Source organism: Lissotriton helveticus, chromosome 7, assembly GCF_964261635.1.
Source record: "Lissotriton helveticus chromosome 7, aLisHel1.1, whole genome shotgun sequence".
Lineage (NCBI taxonomy): Eukaryota > Metazoa > Chordata > Amphibia > Caudata > Salamandridae > Lissotriton > Lissotriton helveticus.
In genome coordinates this window covers 1,956,838,230-1,956,862,584 of record NC_136068.1, presented here as the reverse complement: position 1 = coordinate 1,956,862,584, position 24,355 = coordinate 1,956,838,230, and the positions used below count along the sequence as shown (strand labels likewise).

The 24,355-nt window shown below is 49.0% G+C and overlaps 1 protein-coding gene across 2 annotated transcripts in view; it reads right to left on the bottom strand.

Annotated features, from left to right (window-relative positions):
- CASP2 (caspase 2) overlaps positions 1-24,355 on the bottom strand; it is a 182,307-nt gene that overhangs the window by 40,897 nt on the left and 117,055 nt on the right. For both annotated transcript variants that reach the window (XM_078655848.1, XM_078655849.1), the window contains exon 9: positions 549-698. In XM_078655848.1, coding sequence (XP_078511974.1) covers positions 549-698 — 150 coding nt within the window. The remainder of the gene's footprint in view (positions 1-548; positions 699-24,355) is intronic.

The following is a 24,355-nucleotide window of genomic DNA, read 5'->3' as shown; positions in this document are numbered from 1 at the left end:
TCCGGATCCAGTCTGACGCCTGGGGATATTCTAAGGTAAGGACTCTATCACGAACGTGTCTCTTTCAGATCTGTAGTTTAGGGCCGTGGCTGCTCTCTGTAGAAGACTTTTGTGAGGGGAAAAGTCTGTCAGAAGGCGGCACTGCTAGCTCCGGATCTGCCTCAGAAAGGAAACAACTGATGTCAGTGCCAGTAGGTGGCACATATATAGGAGCCCTGACGTCATATCCGGAGTGGGACAGCTCGGATGCAGAACTGCACGATGCCACCTGTCGCCACACGCAGGAAGTGCTGAAGAATGTCAGACTCTAGCCTGGCACTTCAGGAGTCTGCAGTTAGAAGATTCTAGCAGAAATGAAATAAAGAGGTAGACATGCAAACAGGAGGGTGGACAGATAATTCACAGACAACGGAGGGACTGAGAATGCACTGAGTGAAGGGGAAATGGTCATTCAGAAAGGGAGGATGGACAGGGAATTCCGAGCAGGAAGAGGCGGGGGATGTATACAGCGAAGCTGAACATGGCATGCACAAACATTGCTGGCTCACCTTTCAAGCAGGCATAGCCACAGATCATGTCGGAGCGAGTAGGCAGCCGCACACGCAGGCTCTCTTCCTTGCCAGCATCCGTCTCCTCACAGCCAGGTGAGTCCGAGCGCCCTCTGCCGTCCTGCTGGTCCACGCCAGGGTCAGTCTCCTCTGGATGAAGACAAGTAGGAGCGGACATTACACCACAGAGATGCTGGGACATGCAGGGGAAGAAATACTGGCATTACAATACCATGCGGAGTTTATAGCTTAATCGGTGCAGATTCACAGGTGAGAGAAGGGAGCACAGCCTGCAGTTTGCTGTTGTAGGAAACTGGCTCTGTATACACTGCACCAAAGTGAGGTACAGTGTGCACAGAGTCCAGCGGTCTCCAGAGGTTTGGCAGAGGTTAAAGTTAGATAGAACCTTACTCTCTAAAGTGGTAGCTTGGTCGAGCAGTGAGGCAGAATCAGAGGACTGTTGTGAGAAGTTGGCCTGATGTGCAGTGCTCACTATTCTAGTGAGCACTTTGTATCAGTCCAAACAACCCTTATTGATGATTGGTTGTAAGTCAACCTTATAGACCAGCTATCCTAGTAGCATGGATACGAGCAGTCTAAGGCTAAGACTCTAGAGGGCGTGTTAAGCCAGCTGTTTTACCATCACATTACCCCTTGAACACCCAGTGAAAGGACACCACACAAGTGTTATGAAAATAAACAGTGTATTTATTAGAATCACAACAACCCTGTACTCTTTATGAGGACAGGGTGCTAAGCACACAACAAAACTCTTACGAAAATACTTAAGTTAGCACGTTATACACAAATGCCCGAGGGGCACGAAAAACCATATACTTTAAAAGTGGAATGCGAAATTACTAGCAGGTAAGTACAGTACTAATAGGCTTTGGACTCGCTAGGACTTGACTAGGGAATCGTTAGATTACTACTAGGAGACCTAGGGGACTCGGGTGCAGAGTGTGCACTCTCACGCGGGATGCGGGACAAAGTCTATGGGAGCTAGTAAAGGCAAAGTTAGTGTTCACGGGCGAACCCGACCTGGTAGGAAGAAAACGACAGTGGATCCTGACCCTAGGATAGTGAGGCTATGCTGGGACACCGAAGTGCCGAAGTTACCTAGCCCAGGGGCTGCAGCTGCATAGGTCTCAAAAGACGTCGGGGATCTCGTTGCCGGACCAGGAGCCTGGAAGGAAGAAGTTGCTGGCAGGCGACCAGTGAAGGAAAGTTCGATGGATCCAAGCCTGGATCAAGGAAGAAGAAAACCTGAAAGCAGAGGGGACCAAGTTCTTGAATCACTAGCCAGTAGTCAGTGGGCACCAGGATGGCACCGGGCGAAGTCACCTCGACTAGGTGAGTGGGCGACGCTGGCTCTGCAGATCTCACGGACCAGGAGGCGTTGTCGGCGACCAGGATGGAGAGGCGAGCTGTCCCACGATGGATGAAGCTGTCGGCGTCGAAGTTACCCAGGATTGGGCAACAAGCCATGGCTAATTCAAGCCCACGCGGTGGACTCAAAATGGCGTCTTGAGTGGACCAGGAGGGTCCGGAGTGCTCCTCTTCTGGAAGGGAGCAAGGGCCAGTCTGGAGCAACCAGACTAGCAGCAGTGATGTCGTCGGGCGTCGTTCAGAAGGCCACAAGCCAGCGGGCTAGTAGCCAAACAACGCGGTGAGCAGCAAAAAGCAGAAGGGCCCCACGCAGATCGTGGCGATGCTGGGGGGCTGCACTTCGGTGCTGGAGCTGCTCAGGGTCGGGGCTTCTCGGACCCCAAAGCACTCACCAGGAAATTGCTCGGCGGGCTTGCTGTGCAGAAGTCGTGCAGTCTTGAAGATGGCCGGTCCCTCGAGGTCTCGTCACACCCACGAATCTCAGCGTGACTGATGATGTAGGTAGAGGTCAGAGGTGCCAGGGAAGCCGGTTCTCGTCGAGCTGGGCAGTCTTGATCCGGAGGAGAGACGTGCAGCAGACCGCAGTGTTCTTAAGATGGTGCCTGCGGATGCAGGGTGACTACTCCTTAGTCACAAGGGAGAAATCTTAGGAAGAAGTCTTGAGTTCCTTTCGTGGAAAGTAGTTTCAGGATTCAAAGATGATCTGATTTGGAAGGGGGCCAGTTCCTACCTTTATCCTGTAAAAAGGGGCTGGCACGCGACTAAGTCCTGCCCTAGGGGTGGGACTAGGAGGGGGGTGGTTACACCCACTTCCTTGGCGGGCTTTTCCCCAGCACAGGGTCTGGAGTGACCCTGGAACTGGTTCCAGCCAGCCTATGCACAGTGAGCACCGGGGTGCCACGTGCAGTCACCTTCCTCTAAAGCCCTGCCTACCTACAATACACAAAACCCTGTCTGGGACGGTGCTGGCACCGCCCCTGGCAGGAAACCCTTTGTCCTTATCTCCTGCTCTGGGAGGACTCCCAGCAGCAGGAGGGCAGACTTGTGTCTCGGTGGCAGCATCCATTTTGTGGAGCTGAGGCTCTGTTTGACTTTAACCGGGGTTAGGGGTTACATACATGTCGTGTCCCTCTAGAAGGGTGGAATGCTAACCCCGTCGCCAGAATTGGCGAGGGGTTAGTATTCCAATTCGTATGACACCTTACTCGACATGTTTTGATAAAGCGATACCAGAGTTGGCATATAACCGCGAGGATTATAATGCACTTAAGAGTATATGGTATGCGATATCATGGAAACGGCTAAGGGATGGATCCCGAAAGCCGCAGACAGGCTCAGCTCATGCCAGAGCACCATCTCACACGATTCCAAGCACTCTGCCTTCAGGATTGTTAAGGCCTGCCATAGGAGTGACTGATAGGAGATCTGTGTGTCCATTTTAGGGCTAGATATAGGTATACTATTGTGGAAAAGTAAATTTTGCCATGTTCTGTGTCCCTACATGTCATCCATCATATGTTATATGTGCATGATTAATATGCATATGTTATTCCCCATGTTTGATTAAAGACGCAATTACAGTTGTGTCCGCCTCTAGTATGCCAGTTTCCAGTTCTCGTGAATAATACGAATATCAGGCCTATGTAAAGTTACGTTGCCACGTTTCTCAGTGTGCACGTTATTCCATTGTAAAGTCCCCGTTTCTAGGCCTCAAAAGGGCCTGGACACCAGATTCAGCTCCTGTCTCCTGAAGCCTCGCGGAGGAGTGATACAGCCCCCACCTGTATCCTCGACCCTTCACTTACTTCCTGCCTCGCAGTGCCCGGTTCAGCCTGGCTCTGCCTCTGAGTCTGCCAAGAGTATGTTATGATTCGAGTTATCAGTACAGCCCTCCTTCTCTGCATTCCTAAGCTACTGAATCGCATCAATAGTTACCGTCATTGTCTAGCCTCTACGTCTCCATGTTAGAGAAATACTGTATTAATGGTCATTTAATATTCTTCATCACGCACTACATGTAGAATAATGCATGCTCCAGTCTTAGAGTCTGTTAGCCTTTCCCCTCCTGACTTCTAGTTTATATCAACATGGTCTCTAAACATCAGATACTAGATACTGCTTAGGTACATGTCGCCCTGACTCTCCAGACTTCAGTCTCTGCTCCTAGCACAGAGTTCATAGCCCCCAGCTTCTCCTAGTAACACGTCATTGCCAGTTTGCGCACACCATCAGGTTAGAGGTCCCGGCTCCTTAGGTAGCCCCCCTCCATGGTTTCCGCCCCATTCATGACATATTCTGTTACGTTTGCATCACATGTCTATGTATACGCCCTGTTACACCTACTTTCACCCTTATCTTTCGCGACTGCTACACGTCACGCCTATTGCTCCACCCACTGCTACGCCTATTGCAATGTAATGCTATGTGTTTGCGCTATGTATATATGCTCATGTACTGTTATGAAAAAGTTATCCGTTCCCTTGTCCTGATCCTGATCCTGGCAGCGCTGCCAGGGGCCTGCCATACTATTCCTGTGCAGGTTGTCCTGTTCCTGTCCTTATGCTGTATTAAACCTGCAAAACTCCTACTACCTCGAATCTTGACTCTTATTTATTGAGCTATCTGTTATTCATTTATACATGCAAAAAGAGAGGTATTATTTATTTATTTACCACATAATGGCGCCCGAACAGGGACTTGCCCTTTCCCCACGCGTCGGTGAAGCCACGCCGACCCCCTGACCCTCTGCAGTCGTGACGGAACTCTTCTGCGCACCGGCAGATATTTCTGTGACCGCCCGGACTCGCTCCTGACCGGTTGCTCCTTCCTTGCTCCTCTCCCTGTGCTGCTATCTTGCTGGGGATCGCACTGCTACTTGCACGGTATCGCCTGCATTATTTATTTATCTCAGTGGTATCGCCTGCATTAGAGTAAATAGCGCCGTGTTTAAAATCGGCTCGCCTGCTTTTATCACATTTGCGCAGTGTTTTGTGTAATCTCATTGCTATCAGCGCTTGTGACTATAGCGCCGCCCGCCCTGCACTGCATTTCACCTGGCAGCAACGTGCATTATTAGAGTAATTTTATTCGCTGGCGACCTACTGCCCCTGCCTCGCCTCCCCTCTGACCTCCATCTTGTCTGCTGTTGTTGTTTTCCCTGCCCCTCCTCCCCGCTACCGCCTCCCAGCTGCTGACCCTCCCACCCACGTTCACAGAGCCTACCTCGTCCTCACAGCCCCTGTGACCGCCCGGACTCGCTCCTGACCGGTTGCTCCTTCCTTGCTCCTCTCCCTGTGCTGCTATCTTGCTGGGGATCGCACTGCTACTTGCACGGTATCGCCTGCATTATTTATTTATCTCAGTGGTATCGCCTGCATTAGAGTAAATAGCGCCGTGTTTAAAATCGGCTCGCCTGCTTTTATCACATTTGCGCAGTGTTTTGTGTAATCTCATTGCTATCAGCGCTTGTGACTATAGCGCCGCCCGCCCTGCACTGCATTTCACCTGGCAGCAACGTGCATTATTAGAGTAATTTTATTCGCTGGCGACCTACTGCCCCTGCCTCGCCTCCCCTCTGACCTCCATCTTGTCTGCTGTTGTTGTTTTCCCTGCCCCTCCTCCCGCTACCGCCTCCCAGCTGCTGACCCTCCCACGCTCCGCCCCCTCCACCCTCCATTTATGGCCAATGCCTCCACGCGCAGCGTCCACGCGCTTCGTACACGCCGAAGGTGCGCCAAAGGTAAGCCCGTCTACGCCCGTCCGCGCCTGGACCGCGCCCAGCGCCAGACCCCCTGCCCCTCGCTCTGCCCACCCCCGCATTACCTACGATGCGGCCACCCTCCTAGCCCTTAACCCCGGCCGCGCCCCCAACTGCGTCCAAGCCGCCCCTGGCCACACCCATGGACCTTTCTCTTGCTACTCCTGCAAATTCAGCGGCACCGTCAACATCTCCGCTCCGACCACACCACAGATTCCCGACCCCAACCACCTAGAATGCATCCTTCTCAACACCCGCTCGGTCGACAGGCACGCCATTGACCTTTGGAACCTACTAGACACCATCTCTCCAGACGTCGCCTTCCTAACGGAAACATGGATGAACGCCTCCTCCGCTCCTGACATCGCCATCGCTATCCCCGACGACTATAAGATTACACGCAAAGACCGCACCGACCAAACAGGAGGAGGAATCGCTATCGTCCACAAGAAATCAATCCGCATCTCAACCAGCTCTGACGCCAACCTCGCCAACTCCGAACACCTTCACTTCCAGATCCACATCGACCCTAAGACCACTCTCAGAGGCACCCTCCTCTACAGACCACCAGGACCCCGCGCAAAATTCAGTGAAGACATCACGGACTTCATCACCCCACACGCGCTCCCCTCCAAAGACTACATCCTCCTGGGAGACCTCAACTTCCACCTTGAGAAGATCAACGACCGCAACACCGCCACCCTCTTAGACAACCTCGCCAACCTCGGACTTAAACAACTGGTCACTTCCCCCACCCACATCGCAGGTCACACACTCGACCCCATCTTCACCTCTAGCAACCATGTCTCTTTCAACCACACTACGGAGCTCCTCTGGACTGACCACAGCTGCGTCCACTTCACCTACAACAAGCCGAAACCCATCATCCACCTCCAACCAACTCTACAAAGAAACTGGAACAAAATCACCACGGAACAGATCTCCTCATCGCTCCTTCAAACCTCCCCAGCCCTCTCTTCTGACGCCAACGAAGCCGCCTCCAACCTCACCCTTTGGCTATCCAACACCGCAGACACCTTAGCACCACTGAAAAAACGCCTACACAAAATCAAGAAGGCCTCATGGTTCAACGAGGACCTCAAGAAATCCAAGAAACTATGCCGCTCCCTTGAAAAGGCCTGGAAAAAAGACTCATCCACCAGCAACAAGGACGCCTTCAAAAACGCCATCCGTACTCACCACCAACTGATCCGAAAAGCCAAAAAAACAGCATTCAAGGATCGACTCGACAACAACGCCCACAACAGCAAGGAACTTTTCAACATCGTCAAGGAATTTTCCAACCCCTCGGCCAACTCCAACGACATCACCCCCTCTCAAACTCTCTGCGACTCCCTAGCCTCTTTTTTCCACAACAAGATTGCTGACATCCACAACAGCTTTGACAACCAACCCGGAAGCCAACCCACCCTACCATCAGCTGACTATCTTCCCCCCGTTAACACCCTCAACGCCTGGAACCCAATCACCACTGAGGACACCATCCGCCTGATGAATTCCATCCACTCTGGATCCCCCACAGACCCATGCCCTCACCACATCTTCAACAAAGCAGACTCCGTCATAGCTCCGCACCTCCGAGACGTCATCAACTGCTCCTTCAACTCCGCTACCTTCCCAGAAGACTGGAAACACGCTGAACTCACCGCTCTTCTGAAAAAACCAACAGCAGACCCCACCGAACTCAAAAACTACCGCCCCATCTCACTTCTTCCATTCCCGGCCAAAGTCATCGAGAAAGCTGTCAACAACCAGCTCGCCACCTTCCTCGAAGCCAACAAATCCCTCGACTCCTCACAATCTGGATTCCGAGCCAAACACAGCACTGAGACCGCCCTCATCGCAGCAACAGACGACATTCGAACTCTACTGGACAATGGAGACACAGTCGCCCTCATCCTCCTCGACCTCTCTGCAGCCTTCGACACAGTCTGCCACAGCACCCTTTTACAGCGCCTCAAAAACATCGGAATCCAAGGAAAGGCACTGGAATGGATCACCTCGTTCCTCTCCGGAAGAACCCAGAGAGTCCGCCTCCCACCATTCAAGTCCGAGGCCTCTGAAATCATCTGCGGCGTACCACAAGGATCCTCACTCAGCCCCACCCTCTTCAACGTATACATGAGCCCCCTCGCGACCATCGCCCGCCAACACAACCTCAACATCATCTCTTACGCGGATGACACTCAACTGATCCTTTCTCTCACCAAGGACCCCAGCACCGCCAAAACTAACCTACACGAAGGAATGAAAGAAGTCGCCGAATGGATGAAACAAAGCCGTCTGAAACTGAACTCAGACAAAACAGAAGTCCTCATCTTAGGTAAATCCCCCTCTGCTTGGGACGACTCCTGGTGGCCGGAAGCCCTCGGAAAAGCACCCATCCCGACAGACCACGCACGGAACCTTGGCGTCATCCTGGACTCTTCACTTTCAATGAACAGACAAGTCAGCGCCGTATCCTCATCCTGCTTCAACATCCTTCGCATGCTCAGAAAAACATTTCGCTGGATCCCCACCGAAACAAGGAAAACAGTCACCCATGCTCTGGTCACGAGCCGACTGGACTACGGAAACACCCTCTACGCAGGTACCACCGCCAAACTACAGAAGAAACTACAACGAATCCAAAACGCCTCAGCCAGGCTCATATTAGACATCCCACGCAACGAACACATCTCTGGTCACCTTAAAGACCTCCACTGGCTACCCGTCAATAAGAGGATCACTTTCCGACTGCTTACCCACGCACACAAATCACTCTACGACATCGGACCAGATTGCCTCAACTCTCGACTGTCCTTCTACACCCCCTCCCGCCAACTTCGATCTTCCAGCCAAGCATTCGCCACTGTCCCTCGCATCAACAAAACCACCATGGGAGGCAGATCCTTCTCATACCTGGCTGCCAAAACATGGAACTCACTCCCCGCTTACCTTCGCCTCACCCAGAATCACCTAGCGTTCAGAAAACAACTTAAAACGTGGATATTTGACAAATAACCCCCCTCCCCTCCCCAAGCGCCTTGAAACCCTCTGGGTATGTAGTGCGCTATATAAATTTTATGACTTGACTTGACTTGACTTGCTTCAAGTATCCCTCAGGCCCACGGAGGAGACGGAGGAGGCGGTCCAGCATCCAGACGAGACGGTGGAGGAACGCGGCGAGTCCCGACCAGAGCCCAAGCCGAGAGTCCAAGGTCCGAGGTATCCGGAGGTCCACCCGTAACTGAAGTCCGAAGTTCGTCGTCCGTCGTCGTAGCAGTCCAGTCCGATCCGAGGCCTTCCGTTCTTGCTGCCCGGTGAGTACCGTCGCTGGGGTAGTATCTAGACAGGGTCAATCTAAATTGACTCTGGTCCGTGGGTTGGTGGTACACAGACCCACAAACGAAGTGTTCACCTAGGTGGATACGGGTCTTGATGCGTCCCTTTATGGGACCGGTATGTTCCGTACTGTTTCAGCAGTGCATCCAGTAACTCTAGTCTGTTCCGTTCTCGAGAAATTCTTGTGTTTCTGTTCTCAGTATTCCAGGTAATATTCTGTCCGAACTGTTATGTTATGATGTTGTTCAATGTATTTCCAATGTCGTGGTATGCCTGAATTGTTCTCCCAATTGTTATTGTTCCTCGTCTATTGTATTGTGTTCCGATTCAAGTTTACAATGTCTCTCTTTTCGAGATTACGTCAGTTAAAAACTAGAAAGGGTTTGTTAGAAGAAGCAGTTCCAGTTCCGCCTAGGGACAGTCCAGGTCATTTTATGTATCAGAAGCATGGCATAAGTGCCATATTATATCTAGATTTATGGGTAGATTATACCAAACAGTTAGAAGAAAAGTATAGATGGCCCGTATCGGGTACATGGGATGCCGAGTGCATCATGAGAGTAGAAGAAGCATTATGGAAAAAGAAAGCCAGACAGTCACAGAAAGATGCCATCGAGTTATGGCGCAAAGAAGCTCATAAAAGAACCGAAAAAGAAATCAGAAAGTCAGAATTAAGTAGAGAATCCTCAGAACGAGCGCAAGAAAAAGAATTAATCGAGATAGGTGAACGAATTAGAACTGAACAATCAGAGAGACAGAGGAATGCCCTTATTAAGGGTATGTATCCTCTCCTTGCCGAGGGCTTGCCAAAAGCGACCCCGGAGGCATCCAGTAACTTTCCGCCACCATTAGTTCCGACCAAGCTACGTCACAAACAGACCGCAGCTGATATTTTCATTTCGTCCTATTTGGACGACACAGTCCCAGAATATGCAAATCCTGTTCGCGCTCCGCCAGTCCCTGTAAATCAGGCACTTCCCGCTCCTCCAGACACCGGAGTACCTGTTACGGTACCCCCGGTCCAGCCCGCCATACAAGTCCAGCCTACATTTCCATTTCCCACTCTGCCAGGACGAAGAGCATCAGTAGACGACTCTAGTTTAGGGGCCGCAGGGGGAGGTCCTCCTCAGACCCCGCCGCCACATAAGCGTTTAACGACAGCCGAATTACATATGCAAGCGTCACAGCGTACGCCCAGACATCAGTCTGTAGCAGAAATAAGAAAAGCCCTTGATGAATGCGGCTATGATCCAGTCCCAGGAGAGGATAATATGGTTTTATATTCATTACGTGTAAGAAGGGTGGCCGAGTATCTAGTCACCCTACCGAATATGAAAGAAGACCTAGACAGAATATATCGTTTCATCCGTACAGGGGATGATCCAGAAAGCATTGGCGAGGCCATGTCCCAAAGGAAAGCTGAGACCCAGCTCATGATATTAAAGTTTCTGATCAATTGTCTAATAAGAGAACAAGATTACCCGTCCAAAGATCAAGCCGAAATGAGAACCCTGACAAAGTGGAGTGATAATATAGCCGAGGGTAAGCACAGAACCATCAGTGCTATGGAAAGTATGTACAAGAAAATTCGTAAAGAAATAATAAGGTTACACGATCAACGTAAAGCAGCACAAGTAAGCGAGAAAGAAAGTAACTCTGATACTGAAGAGGTAGAGGACGAGAATCCCGACAGAATAGCGTATGTAGGAAAATCTAGATTTCCAGATCGCCATTTACGCCTAGAACACAAGTCTACTTTCCATCATCCAGCACCAGAACAAGGTTCTCTAGAACAAGTGTTTCAAGCTACCGATCACATTCTGAAATCACGAATCGGTTACAGTGAGTTGAGTACCATGCATGAACAAGAACTAGTCCGATCAGCAGTCCGATGGATTACTGATTCTACCACTTTTCCAGACGAAATAGTGGCACAAATGTTTCTGAAAATGCCCCCAGCCGAGCAACGACTGGCGGGTATGTATATGATTCAGCACCTCATTACATTGTATGAGGGTCAGCACTCTGATCCAGGCCCGTTACATGATATCCTGAACGAGTTACTCCAGTATAGATGGAAAGGTTTAGGTACCGATTTAATTAGTGTCGTTCTAGAACAGCGTCACAAATATAGAACGTTTTTGAACCCGCATTTTGTTCATGTCTCACCCCCAGAAAGTAAACCATTTTACATGGAGAGACAGAATCCGTTACGAGAAGTCCACCCAGTTAGAGGAACGGGTGGCGAACTAGAACGAGTGTTTGTTTACACTCCGATTACAAAGATGGAACTCCTAGAGATGAAGAAATTAATTCCCTGTCATGATAAAGATCCAGCAGGGTTCCACCGAGAATTAAAAGACATGCTCCGTATGGGAGAATACACCTATCCAGATATAATTAAAATGTTAAAGGTTCTGCTGCCCGCAGGGGTGTATGAAAAGCTCAAGGAAAAAGAATGGGAGGTGGGAGAGAAAAAGATCGATTGGGCAGTTCTAGAAGCTGAAGATAAGGCACGAGTACCAGGTACCGGTCTTGGAGCGAAATGTAAAGAATTACCAGAATTATTAATACAAGTTTTGCCTAGGTTATTGACAACTAGAAAAGAAGACTGGGATGCAATCTCAGCCTGTAAACAGAAACAAGACGAAGATATTAGTGATTTTTATTCTAGATTTGAGAAATGTTTTAGCATCAACAGTGGTCTCAAGACAAGTAGTGAGTCATACCCTCACCTTTTTGTTACTAAATTAGTCGAGAATTCAAGTCCACAAATTAAGAATCGAGTTTTGAAAGTCGAAAGTACCTGGCAAGCTAATACCCCGTCCCAGATGTTACAGATGCTCCAATACCACCAGAATAGAATCAGGGAAGAGCAAGAACACGAGAGAAAGCGTATGAAAGACACGAAAATGAAAGTACTAGTTGCACAATCTGTTCCTCAAGACAGTCAGAAGAGGGGTCCGAATCAAGCCAGTCATCCTGCAGCTCCCGTTAAAGGGAACTGCAATTATTGTAAACAGCCAGGTCATTTTATAAACGAGTGTGCAGTTCTGAAACATAACATAGCTACCGGTAAGACTAAAGAAAGACCACGTCCGCCTAGACAAGAACAAGTTTCACAGACTCCTCAGCCACAGAATGCACCACAGACAGTTACAGCACCGCAGCCCATCGCTGCAACACAGCATGTTACACAGCAGATGTACCAGTATGCACAGTCTGAGTATCCACCGTATTCATGAAACAGCCTAGAGAGGGAGGTAGGCTTGCCTCTCATCGAGATACCTGTAGATCAAGAAGGTCCCTATGTTCACAGTCAAGTACTAGGGAAAGATAGAAAGTTTTTGATTGATACAGGGGCAAGTAGGACCACAATTAGCCATGCCGAAGTTCCAGGGGCTCCGCTCTCAGGCTCAAGAAATGTTTCCCTTGGATTTTCAGGAAAACCTATCGTAAATGAAATATCAAAGCCAGTTACTCTAGAAGTAGGTCCATTGTCCCGTACTACTGATGTTACTTACTAAGTCATGTCCAGAAAACCTATTAGGCATTAAAACACTGAAAGAATTAGGTGCAGTTATATGCTGTTCCCCAGAGGGAATACGTCTGTTCCTACGTGACTTCAAGGGTCACTATGTATTACGAGATTTTGATCCCAGATTGTCTAATGTTCCGCAGCATTTATGGGCGCAAGGTCCAACTGATGTAGGTTACATGCAAATCACACCCCATCGTGTGACTCTCAAGCCAGGTGTAGTGTTACCACGAATCAGACAGTATAGATTGCCACCTGAGGCTGTAGCAGCCTTATCCAAAATTATTGACGAGCTCATCGCTCAAGGAGTAGTTGTAGAAACTGACTCCAATGTATGCAATTCTCCGATCATTCCAGTCATGAAACGTACTGATCCAAATGCACCCCCAGTATATCGATTAGTGATTGACCTACGAGAACTTAATAAATGTATTATTCCCCAGTATCCAGTTGTCCCAGATATCTCTTCCCTGTTGACAGCCATTGATTCCGAAGCCTCATTTTTCACTGTCATAGACCTCAAGAACGCGTTTTTCAGTGTTCCCATTCATCCAGACAGCCAGTTTCTTTTCGGATTCTGTTTAAATGGAAGAAGCTATATGTTCACACGAGCTCCTCAAGGTTTCACAGAAAGTCCTAGTATTTACAGTCAAGCACTCAAGAGACAACTAGACAACATTCACATGCCAACTGACACTGCCCTGCTCCAGTATGTCGATGATCTACTGATCACAGCCCGTTCTGAACGTGCTTGCGAGCAAGCATCCTTTACAGTCTTGTATTTCCTAGCCGAGATGGGGCACAAGGTGTCCCCTTCTAAGCTTCAATTCTGTGTCCAGCAAGTGGTCTACTTAGGTCACTTACTGTCCAAGAGGGGTAGGCAGTTGACACCAGACCGTATCCAGTTAATAGCGAGTCTTCCTCAGCCCAAGACCCAGAAGGAGGTACGTGCTTTTATCGGCCTCACTTCTTATTGCCGACAATGGATTCCTCAGTATGCATTCCTAGCCAAGCCACTGATACAGTTAACGACACAGGAGGCAGCCGTATCGACTGTCCTCCCTTGGACATCTGAACATACACTCAGTTTCAATGAGTTAAAGAAAGCCCTATGTCAGGCTCCAGTTCTAGCTACACCAAACTACAGTAAGCCTTTTACACTTTTCGTCACAGAACGCGAAGGTACAGCATTATCTGTTCTCACACAAGATCAAGCAGGACAATACAAGCCATGTGCTTATTTTTCGAGCACATTAGATCCTGTAGCCCAGGCTCTGCCTGCGTGCCTCAAGTCAGTTGCAGCCACAGCACTAGCTATCAGACAAAGTGATTCCATAGTCTTAGGACACTCCCTGACAGTACAAGTTCCACACTCCGTGGAAGTTCTTTTAAACCGAACACAGACTCAGCACTTGACAATTGCACGTTTAACAGGTTATGAATTGACACTGTTCCAGCCACACATAGAAATCAGACGCTGCAACGTTTTAAATACTGCTACATTGTTACCATCAGTTACCTCGAATTCTGCCACACATGACTGTGTGGAAGTAGTTAACATTACGACAAAGCCCAGACAAGATCTGACAGATATTCCGTTACCAGATCCCGACCTGACACTTTATGTGGATGGTTCATGTATGAGAACAAGTACAGGAGAACTAGTCGCCGCGTATGCAGTGACTACTGACACTGAAGTTATTGAAACACACCGTATTGACACCCTGTCTGCTCAAGCAGCGGAGCTAGTTGCTCTGACACAAGCCTGCCTACACGCCAAGAACTTGAAAGTTAATGTTTACACAGATTCGCGCTACGCATTTGGAGTCGTACATGACTTTGGAGTGCTCTGGCAGGAGAGAGGTTTCATGACTTCTCATGGAACCAAGATTCAGCATGGTCTCCTTATTCAAGCTCTGTTAGATGCAATACATTTACCGACATCCATTGCAATCATGAAATGCAAAGCACATACGAAAGTTACTGACATTATTTCCCAGGGTAACGATCTAGCAGATCGCACAGCCAAGCTTACAGCACAGACTCCAGACATTCCAGTTAATCCGACACAGACACACACTCCAGATCCGACTACATGCATGACAGTTAAGGACCCTACACAAGATGTCATAGATATCCAGTTACATGCTACTCCTGAAGAAATCAAGAAATGGTCCGAACAAGGAGGGGTCCAGACAGATCAAGGATGGGTGACGAAGGGTAAAGCCACATGGTTTCTCCCCGACTCTATGGTTCAAGTCATTATCAATACCGCACATAGTCCAGCACATTTAGGAGAAAAAGCTATGTTAGACAGTATCCAGAACATTTGGTTCAACAAGCATTTACGAGCTGCCGCCAAGCAGAAAGTCCGCACCTGTATGATATGTTGTCAGTTTAATCCAGGTAAAAGTGTCCCGGTGGAACAAGGTGGATTCCAGCCTCCTGACCACCCTTTTGAAGTCCTCCAGATGGATTATATTCAGATGGAGCGATGTCGAGGTTTCAAGTATGTCCTTGTAGTTGTATGCGCCTTGTCCAGGTGGACAGAAGCATATCCAGTTCCAGATTACACAGCCGCGACCACTGCCAAGCAGTTGGTTCGTGAGTTCTTCCCCCGCTATGGACTCCCTAGAGTCGTATATTCTGACAACGGCCAGCCATTCTCATCTGAGTTGATGAAGCATGTTTCCCTTTTGTTAGGATACCAGTGGAAGTTCCATTGTGTACGCCATCCTGAAGCAGCAGGTCTCGTAGAGAGACATAACCAGACCCTGAAAATTCGCATCGCAAAAATTTGTAAAGAGAAAGGTGTGGACTGGCTAGTAGCTCTGCCAGTTGCCTTGTTCTATATGCGCATGGTCGCACATTCCAGATCAGGTCTGTCCCCGTATGAGGTCGTTTTCGGCCGCCCCCCTAACATGTGGGGTACTCCTAGACCCCGAAGTATTACCGATGTTTCAAGTAATATGCTGACAGATTACCTAGCTTCCTTGATGTCTGCCCTCAACTCTTGTCGTTCACAGGTTGCCGCCGCATTTCCAGACAACACCGAGGTGGCACCGCATGAAATCGTTCCAGGATCCATGGTCCTTGTCCGGAATTTTGACCGCTCAAGTCCGCTGGAGCCACGCTGGAAGGAGCCCCGACAGGTCCTCCTCGCCACCCGTACAGCCGTGAAGTTGGAGGGTCGCAAAGGCTGGGTGCACCTTTCACATATAAAGAAGTTTTATGGACTGAAACCCGTCTCAAAGAACATTTCCCAGGATTTGAAGGATTGCCAAAATATTGTTCTCAAGGACTGTCCCGCAAAAGACATTGCTACAAACTCTCCCCTGTTAGAGAAAACTCCGCAGCAGGAGTATAAGAAAAAGTTAAGGTCTAGTAAAATAAGTCAGTCAGTTTGATTGTCTAAGTCCTCCCCTAGGTGAAACGGTTAGACTGTTTCTGACATGTATAAAATAGACCCCCATAGTGAGAGAGTTAGTCAAAACTCAATCCGATGTATCATTTTTCTATGTTTCATATTATTTCTCAGCATTATGATTTCCTGCACCAGTTATGCATTTTACCTGTGTTTCCCAGTTTCTCATGTAAATACGTCTTCTAATGCTACAGTAGAGCACACGTTTAGTGATCTGCCTCCTCATGAACTCTCTTACCGCCTCGCTATGCGAAATAATTCTTTTATCCGCATGCTACATTATTCACACCAGACCAGCAATGCCACTAATTGTTGGGTGTGTGGTCGACTCCCCCCTTTCCAGACACCGAAGGGAGTTCTGCCACTCTTTCCTTATCCTTTTTCACATAATGGTTCGTGTGGAGCATGGTCCACGTTAACGTTATCCTCAACAGATATGTCTTTTCTTAACAGTACGTGTTTTCCAGACAAGCAAGGTCTCCCCCACAGAACCGGGTTAGATCTAGAAAATGAAGTGTACAATTTAGGTAATTATTCTTCGAATTTCATGGTCCTGAATGTTCAGTCTGATTCCACTCCAGATTTACCTGCAATTTCAGTACTACCAGTCAAAGGCGAATTATGTGTCCGAAATAATGGTTCCGTACACGTAGGTCATAGTGATTGTACTACTATTGTCAAGTATAGTGACAGTAGGAAATCTATTTTCAAAGCTTCACGTCATTCTTATTTTATTTGTGGTCAAACCGCATATGTTCGTCTGCCCCTCGATTGGGAGGGAACCTGTTACATTGCCTTCCTACTGCCACCAGTTTTCCTAGCCCCACCCGACTACCATAGGAATTCCCACCTAGTACATACTAGACACAAGAGAAACCTCCCGATTGTCGATTATACTGAAACTGCTCTAGAACAATATATAGATATCAATAAAGGTGTCTTCCCTTATTTAGGTACAGTTGTGAATAGTAAACTGATACGTAGATTAACCAGAACACTCGAAGCCGTAGTAATTGAGACTACTTCTGCTCTAAGTAATTTAACCGAGGAACAATCCTTTATGAGAATTGTCGTGCTCCAGAATCGTCTCGTCCTTGACGTCATATTGGCCGATAGGGGCGGGGCCTGTAGAGTCATCGGATCTAGTTGCTGCATTTTCATTCCAAATAACGCGCCGTCTGTCTATTCAGCTATAACCAGACTCCATAAAATTGCTCATCTGTTACACCAAGATCCAGGCACCTGGACATGGTCCGGTTGGTTCTGGAATATAATTTCCGCCTGGGGATGGAAAGTCTTGTCCTTTCTAGGTATTGCAGTAGCGATCATATTCAGCTGCTGCCTCTGTATACAATGTGGCCCTGCGATTTGCGGCATTTGTGCTACCTCTTGTATTCCTAGTCCCAAGCCCCGTTCTAAATCCCGTTCCAAGACAATTCGAGACGAGCAAATGATACTGTATGAAATGATAGATGGTATCATGAATATTGATGTTTCCTGATGAAACGTAGTGACAAGGAGGGAATGTGGAAAAGTAAATTTTGCCATGTTCTGTGTCCCTACATGTCATCCATCATATGTTATATGTGCATGATTAATATGCATATGTTATTCCCCATGTTTGATTAAAGACGCAATTACAGTTGTGTCCGCCTCTAGTATGCCAGTTTCCAGTTCTCGTGAATAATACGAATATCAGGCCTATGTAAAGTTACGTTGCCACGTTTCTCAGTGTGCACGTTATTCCATTGTAAAGTCCCTGTTTCTAGGCCTCAAAAGGGCCTGGACACCAGATTCAGCTCCTGTCTCCTGAAGCCTCGCGGAGGAGTGATACAGCCCCCACCTGTATCCTCGACCCTTCACTTACTTCCTGCCTCGCAGTGCCCGGTTCAGCCTGGCTCTGCCTCTGAGTCTGCCAAGAGTATGTTATGATTCGAGTTATCAGTACAGCCCTCCTTCTCTGCATTCCTAAGCTACTGAATCGCATCAATAGTTACCGTCATTGTCTAGCCTCTACGTCTCCATGTTAGAGAAATACTGTATTAATGGTCATTTAATATTCTTCATCACACACTACATGTAGAATAATGCATGCTCCAGTCTTAGAGTCTGTTAGCCTTTCCCCTCCTGACTTCTAGTTTATATCAACATGTTCTCTAAACATCAGATACTAGATACTGCTTAGGTACATGTCGCCCTGACTCTCCAGACTTCAGTCTCTGCTCCTAGCACAGAGTTCATAGCCCCCAGCTTCTCCTAGTAACACGTCATTGCCAGTTTGCGCACACCATCAGGTTAGAGGTCCCGGCTCCTTAGGTAGCCCCCTCCATGGTTTCCGCCCCATTCATGACATATTCTGTTACGTTTGCATCACATGTCTATGTATACGCCCTGTTACACCTACTTTCACCCTTATCTTTCGCGACTGCTACACGTCACGCCTATTGCTCCACCCACTGCTACGCCTATTGCAATGTAATGCTATGTGTTTGCGCTATGTATATATGCTCATGTACTGTTATGAAAAAGTTATCCGTTCCCTTGTCCTGATCCTGATCCTGGCAGCGCTGCCAGGGCCCTGCCATCCTATTCCTGTGCAGGTTGTCCTGTTCCTGTCCTTATGCTGTATTAAACCTGCAAAACTCCTACTACCTCGAATCTTGACTCTTATTTATTGAGCTATCTGTTATTCATTTATACATGCAAAAAGAGAGGTATTATTTATTTATTTACCACACTATATCTACAGCAAAGGGTGAGTACACCACCTTGCCCCAGCTGTCGTGCAGCCAGTTGTGTCAGTTTAGTTAGTCAGCCCAGGGGTGGCATAATACATGCTTCAGCCCCTGGGAGACTTCTGGGTACCTCAGCCCTGGGTACAGGGACTTGGAGAGGGCCCAGTGCCAATTCAGTACCTGAGTACAATTTGGATAGAGAGAACAGCTAGGCTGTGGGTCTGATTAGCAGGCCCACGGCCAGGGAAAGTCGTAAACCAGTGCAGCAAAAAGCAAAAATCTGGGTGATCATAGGATTGCAGACCCTACTCTCCTACACTATTGTAAGGCTACCTGTTCCCTTTAGGCCAGATGGGCTGCTGGAATTATTACACTCTATAATCCCAGCAGGCTCAGGGAACATGGTAGAAATTAATGTTTAGTATGCCTGAACTCAGAATAATAAAATACTTCTTTTAGTAAAGTTTATTTTAATATCCTGTGTTTGCAAATGCTACTTTTAGAAAGCTAGCATTTGCTTGTCTAACCATTTCAGCCCGCCTCTGCTTTTGTGTGTATCTGACTGTCTGAGTTGTATGAGTGACAGGGCTGGGAGGTGACAGGTGGTGAATGGCAGGATGACACCTTAGTGGGAGGTGGGAGTTTCCTTGAACGATGCATCAGGCTGTGCTCTGCCTCCACAATGCTGGCTCCGCCCCCCTGGGGGGCGACTGATGACTCAGCCTGCACCTGGCCCAGGAAGGACCGAAGCTTGTCAACAAAGTGCTCAGGCTGCCCCTGTCCTCACAATGCTGGCTCCGCCCCCCTGGGGAGCGGCTGATGTGCCTGCCCTCACACTGAATGCAGAAGCAGAAGTACCCACCACAAGTGCTCAGGAGCTGAGAGCAGTTATGCAAAGGCCCCCCTGGCCTGGGAGAACAAAAGAAAGTGTGTATAAAAGTAGGAGCCCTGCTCCTTGTAAATTAGAATCCTGTTTTACCACGAAGGACCTCTGCCCGAATAGAAGGAGAAGAAGATGCTGGAAGGACTGGCCTGCTGCTTGCCTTGCTGAGGAAGGAGAGGAGAAGACTTTGCTAAAAGACTTTGCTTCTTTGTGCTTTAAACATTCTCCAAGGGCTTGATTGAGCTTGCCCCCTGACCTGGACCCCAGGCTAGTGGGTCCTTGGTGCTTTTGCTCGTCTTGACTTTCGAGCCGTGTGTGCATCCCGCTGGAGCCAGACTGCGCCCCTCATCGCCCCCTCCTAGGGCTGTGGCACTCGGGAGCTTGCCAGCCTCTGCCCTGTGAGAGCCTCGCTCCGACCGGAGTCGCTCTCTGCCCCCAGGCTTGGCTTCCTGCTCCTCTGCCCCTTTGCCTGCTACTGGAGTGCCTTGAAGCGCTCTCACCCCTCCCGCCGGAATTTCCTTTGTGGATTGTGATCCACGCCGGGTCGACAGCTGCACAGGCCGTGCCCTGTGACCCCGCTTCGCAATCCCCGAGGTTTTGCCAGGCCGCGCCGCCCCCGCTGAGGAGACCCCCGCACCGTCGTGCCAAGGGTCGCGGGCCGCGCCTGCCTGCCTGCATACGCCCGCTGCCGTCAAGATCCAAGAGTGCCCCCATTGGAGTCGCACAAGCCTGTGCTGACTCTTGCCAAAGAAGAAGTGGTGTGCATTAAATCACCACCGGGCCCGGGGCCTGCAACTCCTTCTTTCCCCGTCCTCGCTCCCTGCCTGGGAGCTGAGCAGAGAAGCCTCCGTGTGCCCGGAGCCCCCACGGGTGAGTAGAGCTGTGTGCTCTGTCAGTACTCCCCGTCAGGGCCCCCCGAGCTGCCTCCTGCCTGCTGCACTGCTTGCTGGGCCGGCCCGCCTTTAACTCTGTCCTCGAGCTGAGAGGAAGAGCCGGGGCCGGCACAGGCGTGCTCACGCCCGATGCGTGAGAGTTGGTAGGGGCTGTGTCAGTTTCACCCTTGAAGGCAGGAGAGGCGCTGCAAGGCGCTCCGAAGGCCGGGGAGGGTCCCAAAGCCCCAGAGCAGAGAGAGACTTTCTTTGAAAAGGAGAGAACACTGAGAGAACTGGGGATTTTAAGACACCAAGAGAGATAAAGCGTATCAGAACTATTGTTGGAACATTAAAGTTAAGAAATCCGCAGTAAAAGCAGATTACCAAAGAACTTTCCATTTTTCAACTGCAACTAAGAAAAGTACCTATTTACAACCTGTGGTGCAACAAAAACGTTATTTGGTCTTGTGATAAGTCTGTTGAGTTACATATATATATATTTTTTACATAAAGAAGCGTATTTTTATATATATTTACAGCCTGGTGTCCATTTGTGGGGGATTGGTACATTTTACTGTGTGTGTGATTACAAATGCTTAACTGAATAACGCCTGAAGATTAGCCTTGGCTGCTCACGCCACGCACCTAGAGGGTGAGCAAGGGTAATTCTAAGGGGTCATCCTTCGCCCTGACTAGAGGAGAGGGTCCCTGCTTGTCACAAGTGCATACTTGCGCCAACCAGAGACCCCCAATTCCAACACACATCAGATGCACCTCCGTATAAACCTACAGTAAACGGCATCCCTGGGTCGGCCTTCTACTTAGCACCACAACCTTGAAAAGGTTACCGCTTGGGTAGCAAATGACTACCTACAACTTTAAGTTTACAAGAGAACTAAAAAGGTGATTATTTATCCAGCATCTTGAATCAGAGACGTTCCTTCTTCTACTCACCTTCAGGCTCTATAGGGCCATCTATGAGCTCGATACAAATAATTAAACAATAGAGCAAAGCATACTTTAATAGAAAAACACCTATTCCAGTGTACTGGCCGAGGTCGCACGTCTTCTGAAGGGGGTGTCTGATCATTTAATCCGTTCATACAAGAAAACCAACAATCCTGAGAGCATGCATCAAAATGACACAAAGCAAAGACTAAAAACAAAAGCAACCCCATGTAAAGGTTAAGTAGCACCCGAGCACGCACAAACAGATTAGATGAACAGAGGCCCAAGGAGGCACCACACACACAAATACAACACATCATGCCAAGCCTAGGTGAAAACAAAGACCCATGCAAGAACCACTCAATACCAAAAGCCACTCCCAGTCATGCTCTGCAGATGGTACACCACGCAGGGAGCAAACAAGCCATGCTTAGGAGGCAACAGAATCCATGTGAAGAATTCAAAAAAACACCCCCGGGCCCCAATTCAAAGTAGAGGCTGATACACGGACCGACGAACACTTCATTGCACCCACCCATAACCAAGTGAAAGCGGAGGCCCGAGCAAGGGCCGATAAACACTTCAATGCACCCACCCATAACAGTGTGAAAGCAGACCCCCCGAGCAAGGGCCGATAAATACTTCAATGCACTCACCCATAACCAAGTGAAAGCAGACCCAACGAGCAAGGACCGCCGAACACTTCATTGCACCCACCCATAACCAAGTGAAAGCAGAAGACAGAGCAAGGGCCGATAAACACTTCAATGCACCCACCCATAACAGAGTGAAAGCAGAAGACAGAGCAAGGGCCGGTAAACACTTCAATGCACTCACCCATAACAGTGTGAAAGTGGAGGCCCGAGCAAGGACCGACGAACACTTCAATGCACCCACCCATAACAGAGTGAAAGCAGAGGCCCGAGCAGGGAACGATAAACACTTCAATGCACCCACCCATAACCAAGTGAAAGCAGAAGACAGAGCAAGGGCCGGTAAACACTTCAATGCACCCACCCATAACAGAGTGAAAGTGGAGGCCCGAGCAAGGACCGACGAACACTTCAATGCACCCACCCATAACAGAGTGAAAGTGGAGGCCCGAGCAAGGAACGATAAACACTTCAATGCACCCACCCATTACCAAGTGAAAGCAGAAGACAGAGCAAGGGCCGGTAAACACTTCAATGCACCCACCCATAACCAAGTGAAAGCTGAGGCCTATACAAGGACCGATAAACACTTCATTGCACCCACCCATAACCAAGTGAAAGCAGACCCCCGAGCAAGGACCGACGAACACTTCAATGCACCCACCCATAACCAAGTGAAAGCAGAAGACAGAGCAAGGAACGATAAACACTTCAATGCACCCACCCATAACCAAGTGAAAGCAGACCCCCGAGCAAGGACCGACGAACACTTCATTGCACCCACCCGTAACCAAGTGAAAACAGAGGCCCGAGCAAGGAACGGTAAACACTACAATGCACCCACCCATAACCAAGTGAAAGTGGAGGCCCGAGCAAGGACCGACGAACACTTCAATGCACCCACCCATAACCAAGTGAAAGCAGAAGACAGAGCAAGGAACGATAAACACTTCAATGCACCCACCCATAACCAAGTGAAAGCAGACCCCCGAGCAAGTACCGACGAACACTTCAATGCACCCACCCATAACCAAGTGAAAGCAGAAGACAGAGCAAGGAACGATAAACACTTCAATGCACCCACCCATAACCAAGTGAAAGCAGACCCCCGAGCAAGGACCGACGAACACTTCAATGCACCCACCCATAACCAAGTGAAAGCAGAAGACAGAGCAAGGAACGATAAACACTTCAATGCACCCACCCATAACCAAGTGAAAGCAGACCCCCGAGCAAGGACCGACGAACACTTCAATGCACCCACCCATAACCAAGTGAAAGCAGACCCCCGAGCAAGGACCGACGAACACTTCAATGCACCCACCCGTAACCAAGTGAAAGCAGAGGCCCGAGCAAGGAACGGTAAACAGTTCAATGCACCCACCCATAACAGAGTGAAAGCAGAGACTCGAGCAAGGGCTGATAAACACTACAATGCACCCACCCATAACCAAGTGAAAGTGGAGGCCCGAGCAAGGACCGACGAACACTTCAATGCACCCACCCATAACAGAGTGAAAGTGGAGGCCCAAGCAAGGACCGATAAACACTTCAATGCACCCACCCATAACCAAGTGAAAGCAGAAGACAGAGCAAGGGCAGGTAAACACTTCAATGCACCCACCCATAACCAAGTGAAAGCAGAGGCCCGAGCAAGGAACGATAAACACTTCAATGCACCCACCCATAACAGAGTGAAAGTGGAGGCCCGAGCAAGGGCCGATAAACACTTCAATGCACCCACCCATAACCAAGTGAAAGCTGAGGCCTATACAAGGACCGATAAACACTTCATTGCACCCACCCATAACCAAGTGAAAGCAGACCCCCCGAGCAAGGACCGACGAACACTTCATTGCACCCACCCATAACCAAGTGAAAGCAGAGGCCCGAGCAAGGACCGATAAACACTTCAATGCACCCACCCATAACAGAGTGAAAGCAGAAGACAGAGCAAGGGCCGATAAACACTTCAATGCACCCACCCATAACAGAGTGAAAGCTTTGGCCCGAGCAACGACCAATAAAGACTTTTATGAACCCACACATAACCAAGTGAAAGCAGAGGCTCGAGCAAGGACCACACAAAAGCACAACACATTTAGCAATATCCATGTTAAAGCAGATTTCATGACAATCACCAGCAGTACAATACACCAAACGATGCCCGTTTGAACGCTGCATTCAAATCCACGTATCAATCACGACTAGACCAAGAACCCCACACTAAACCATGAGGAGCATTCCTGCAACGCTTCAACCT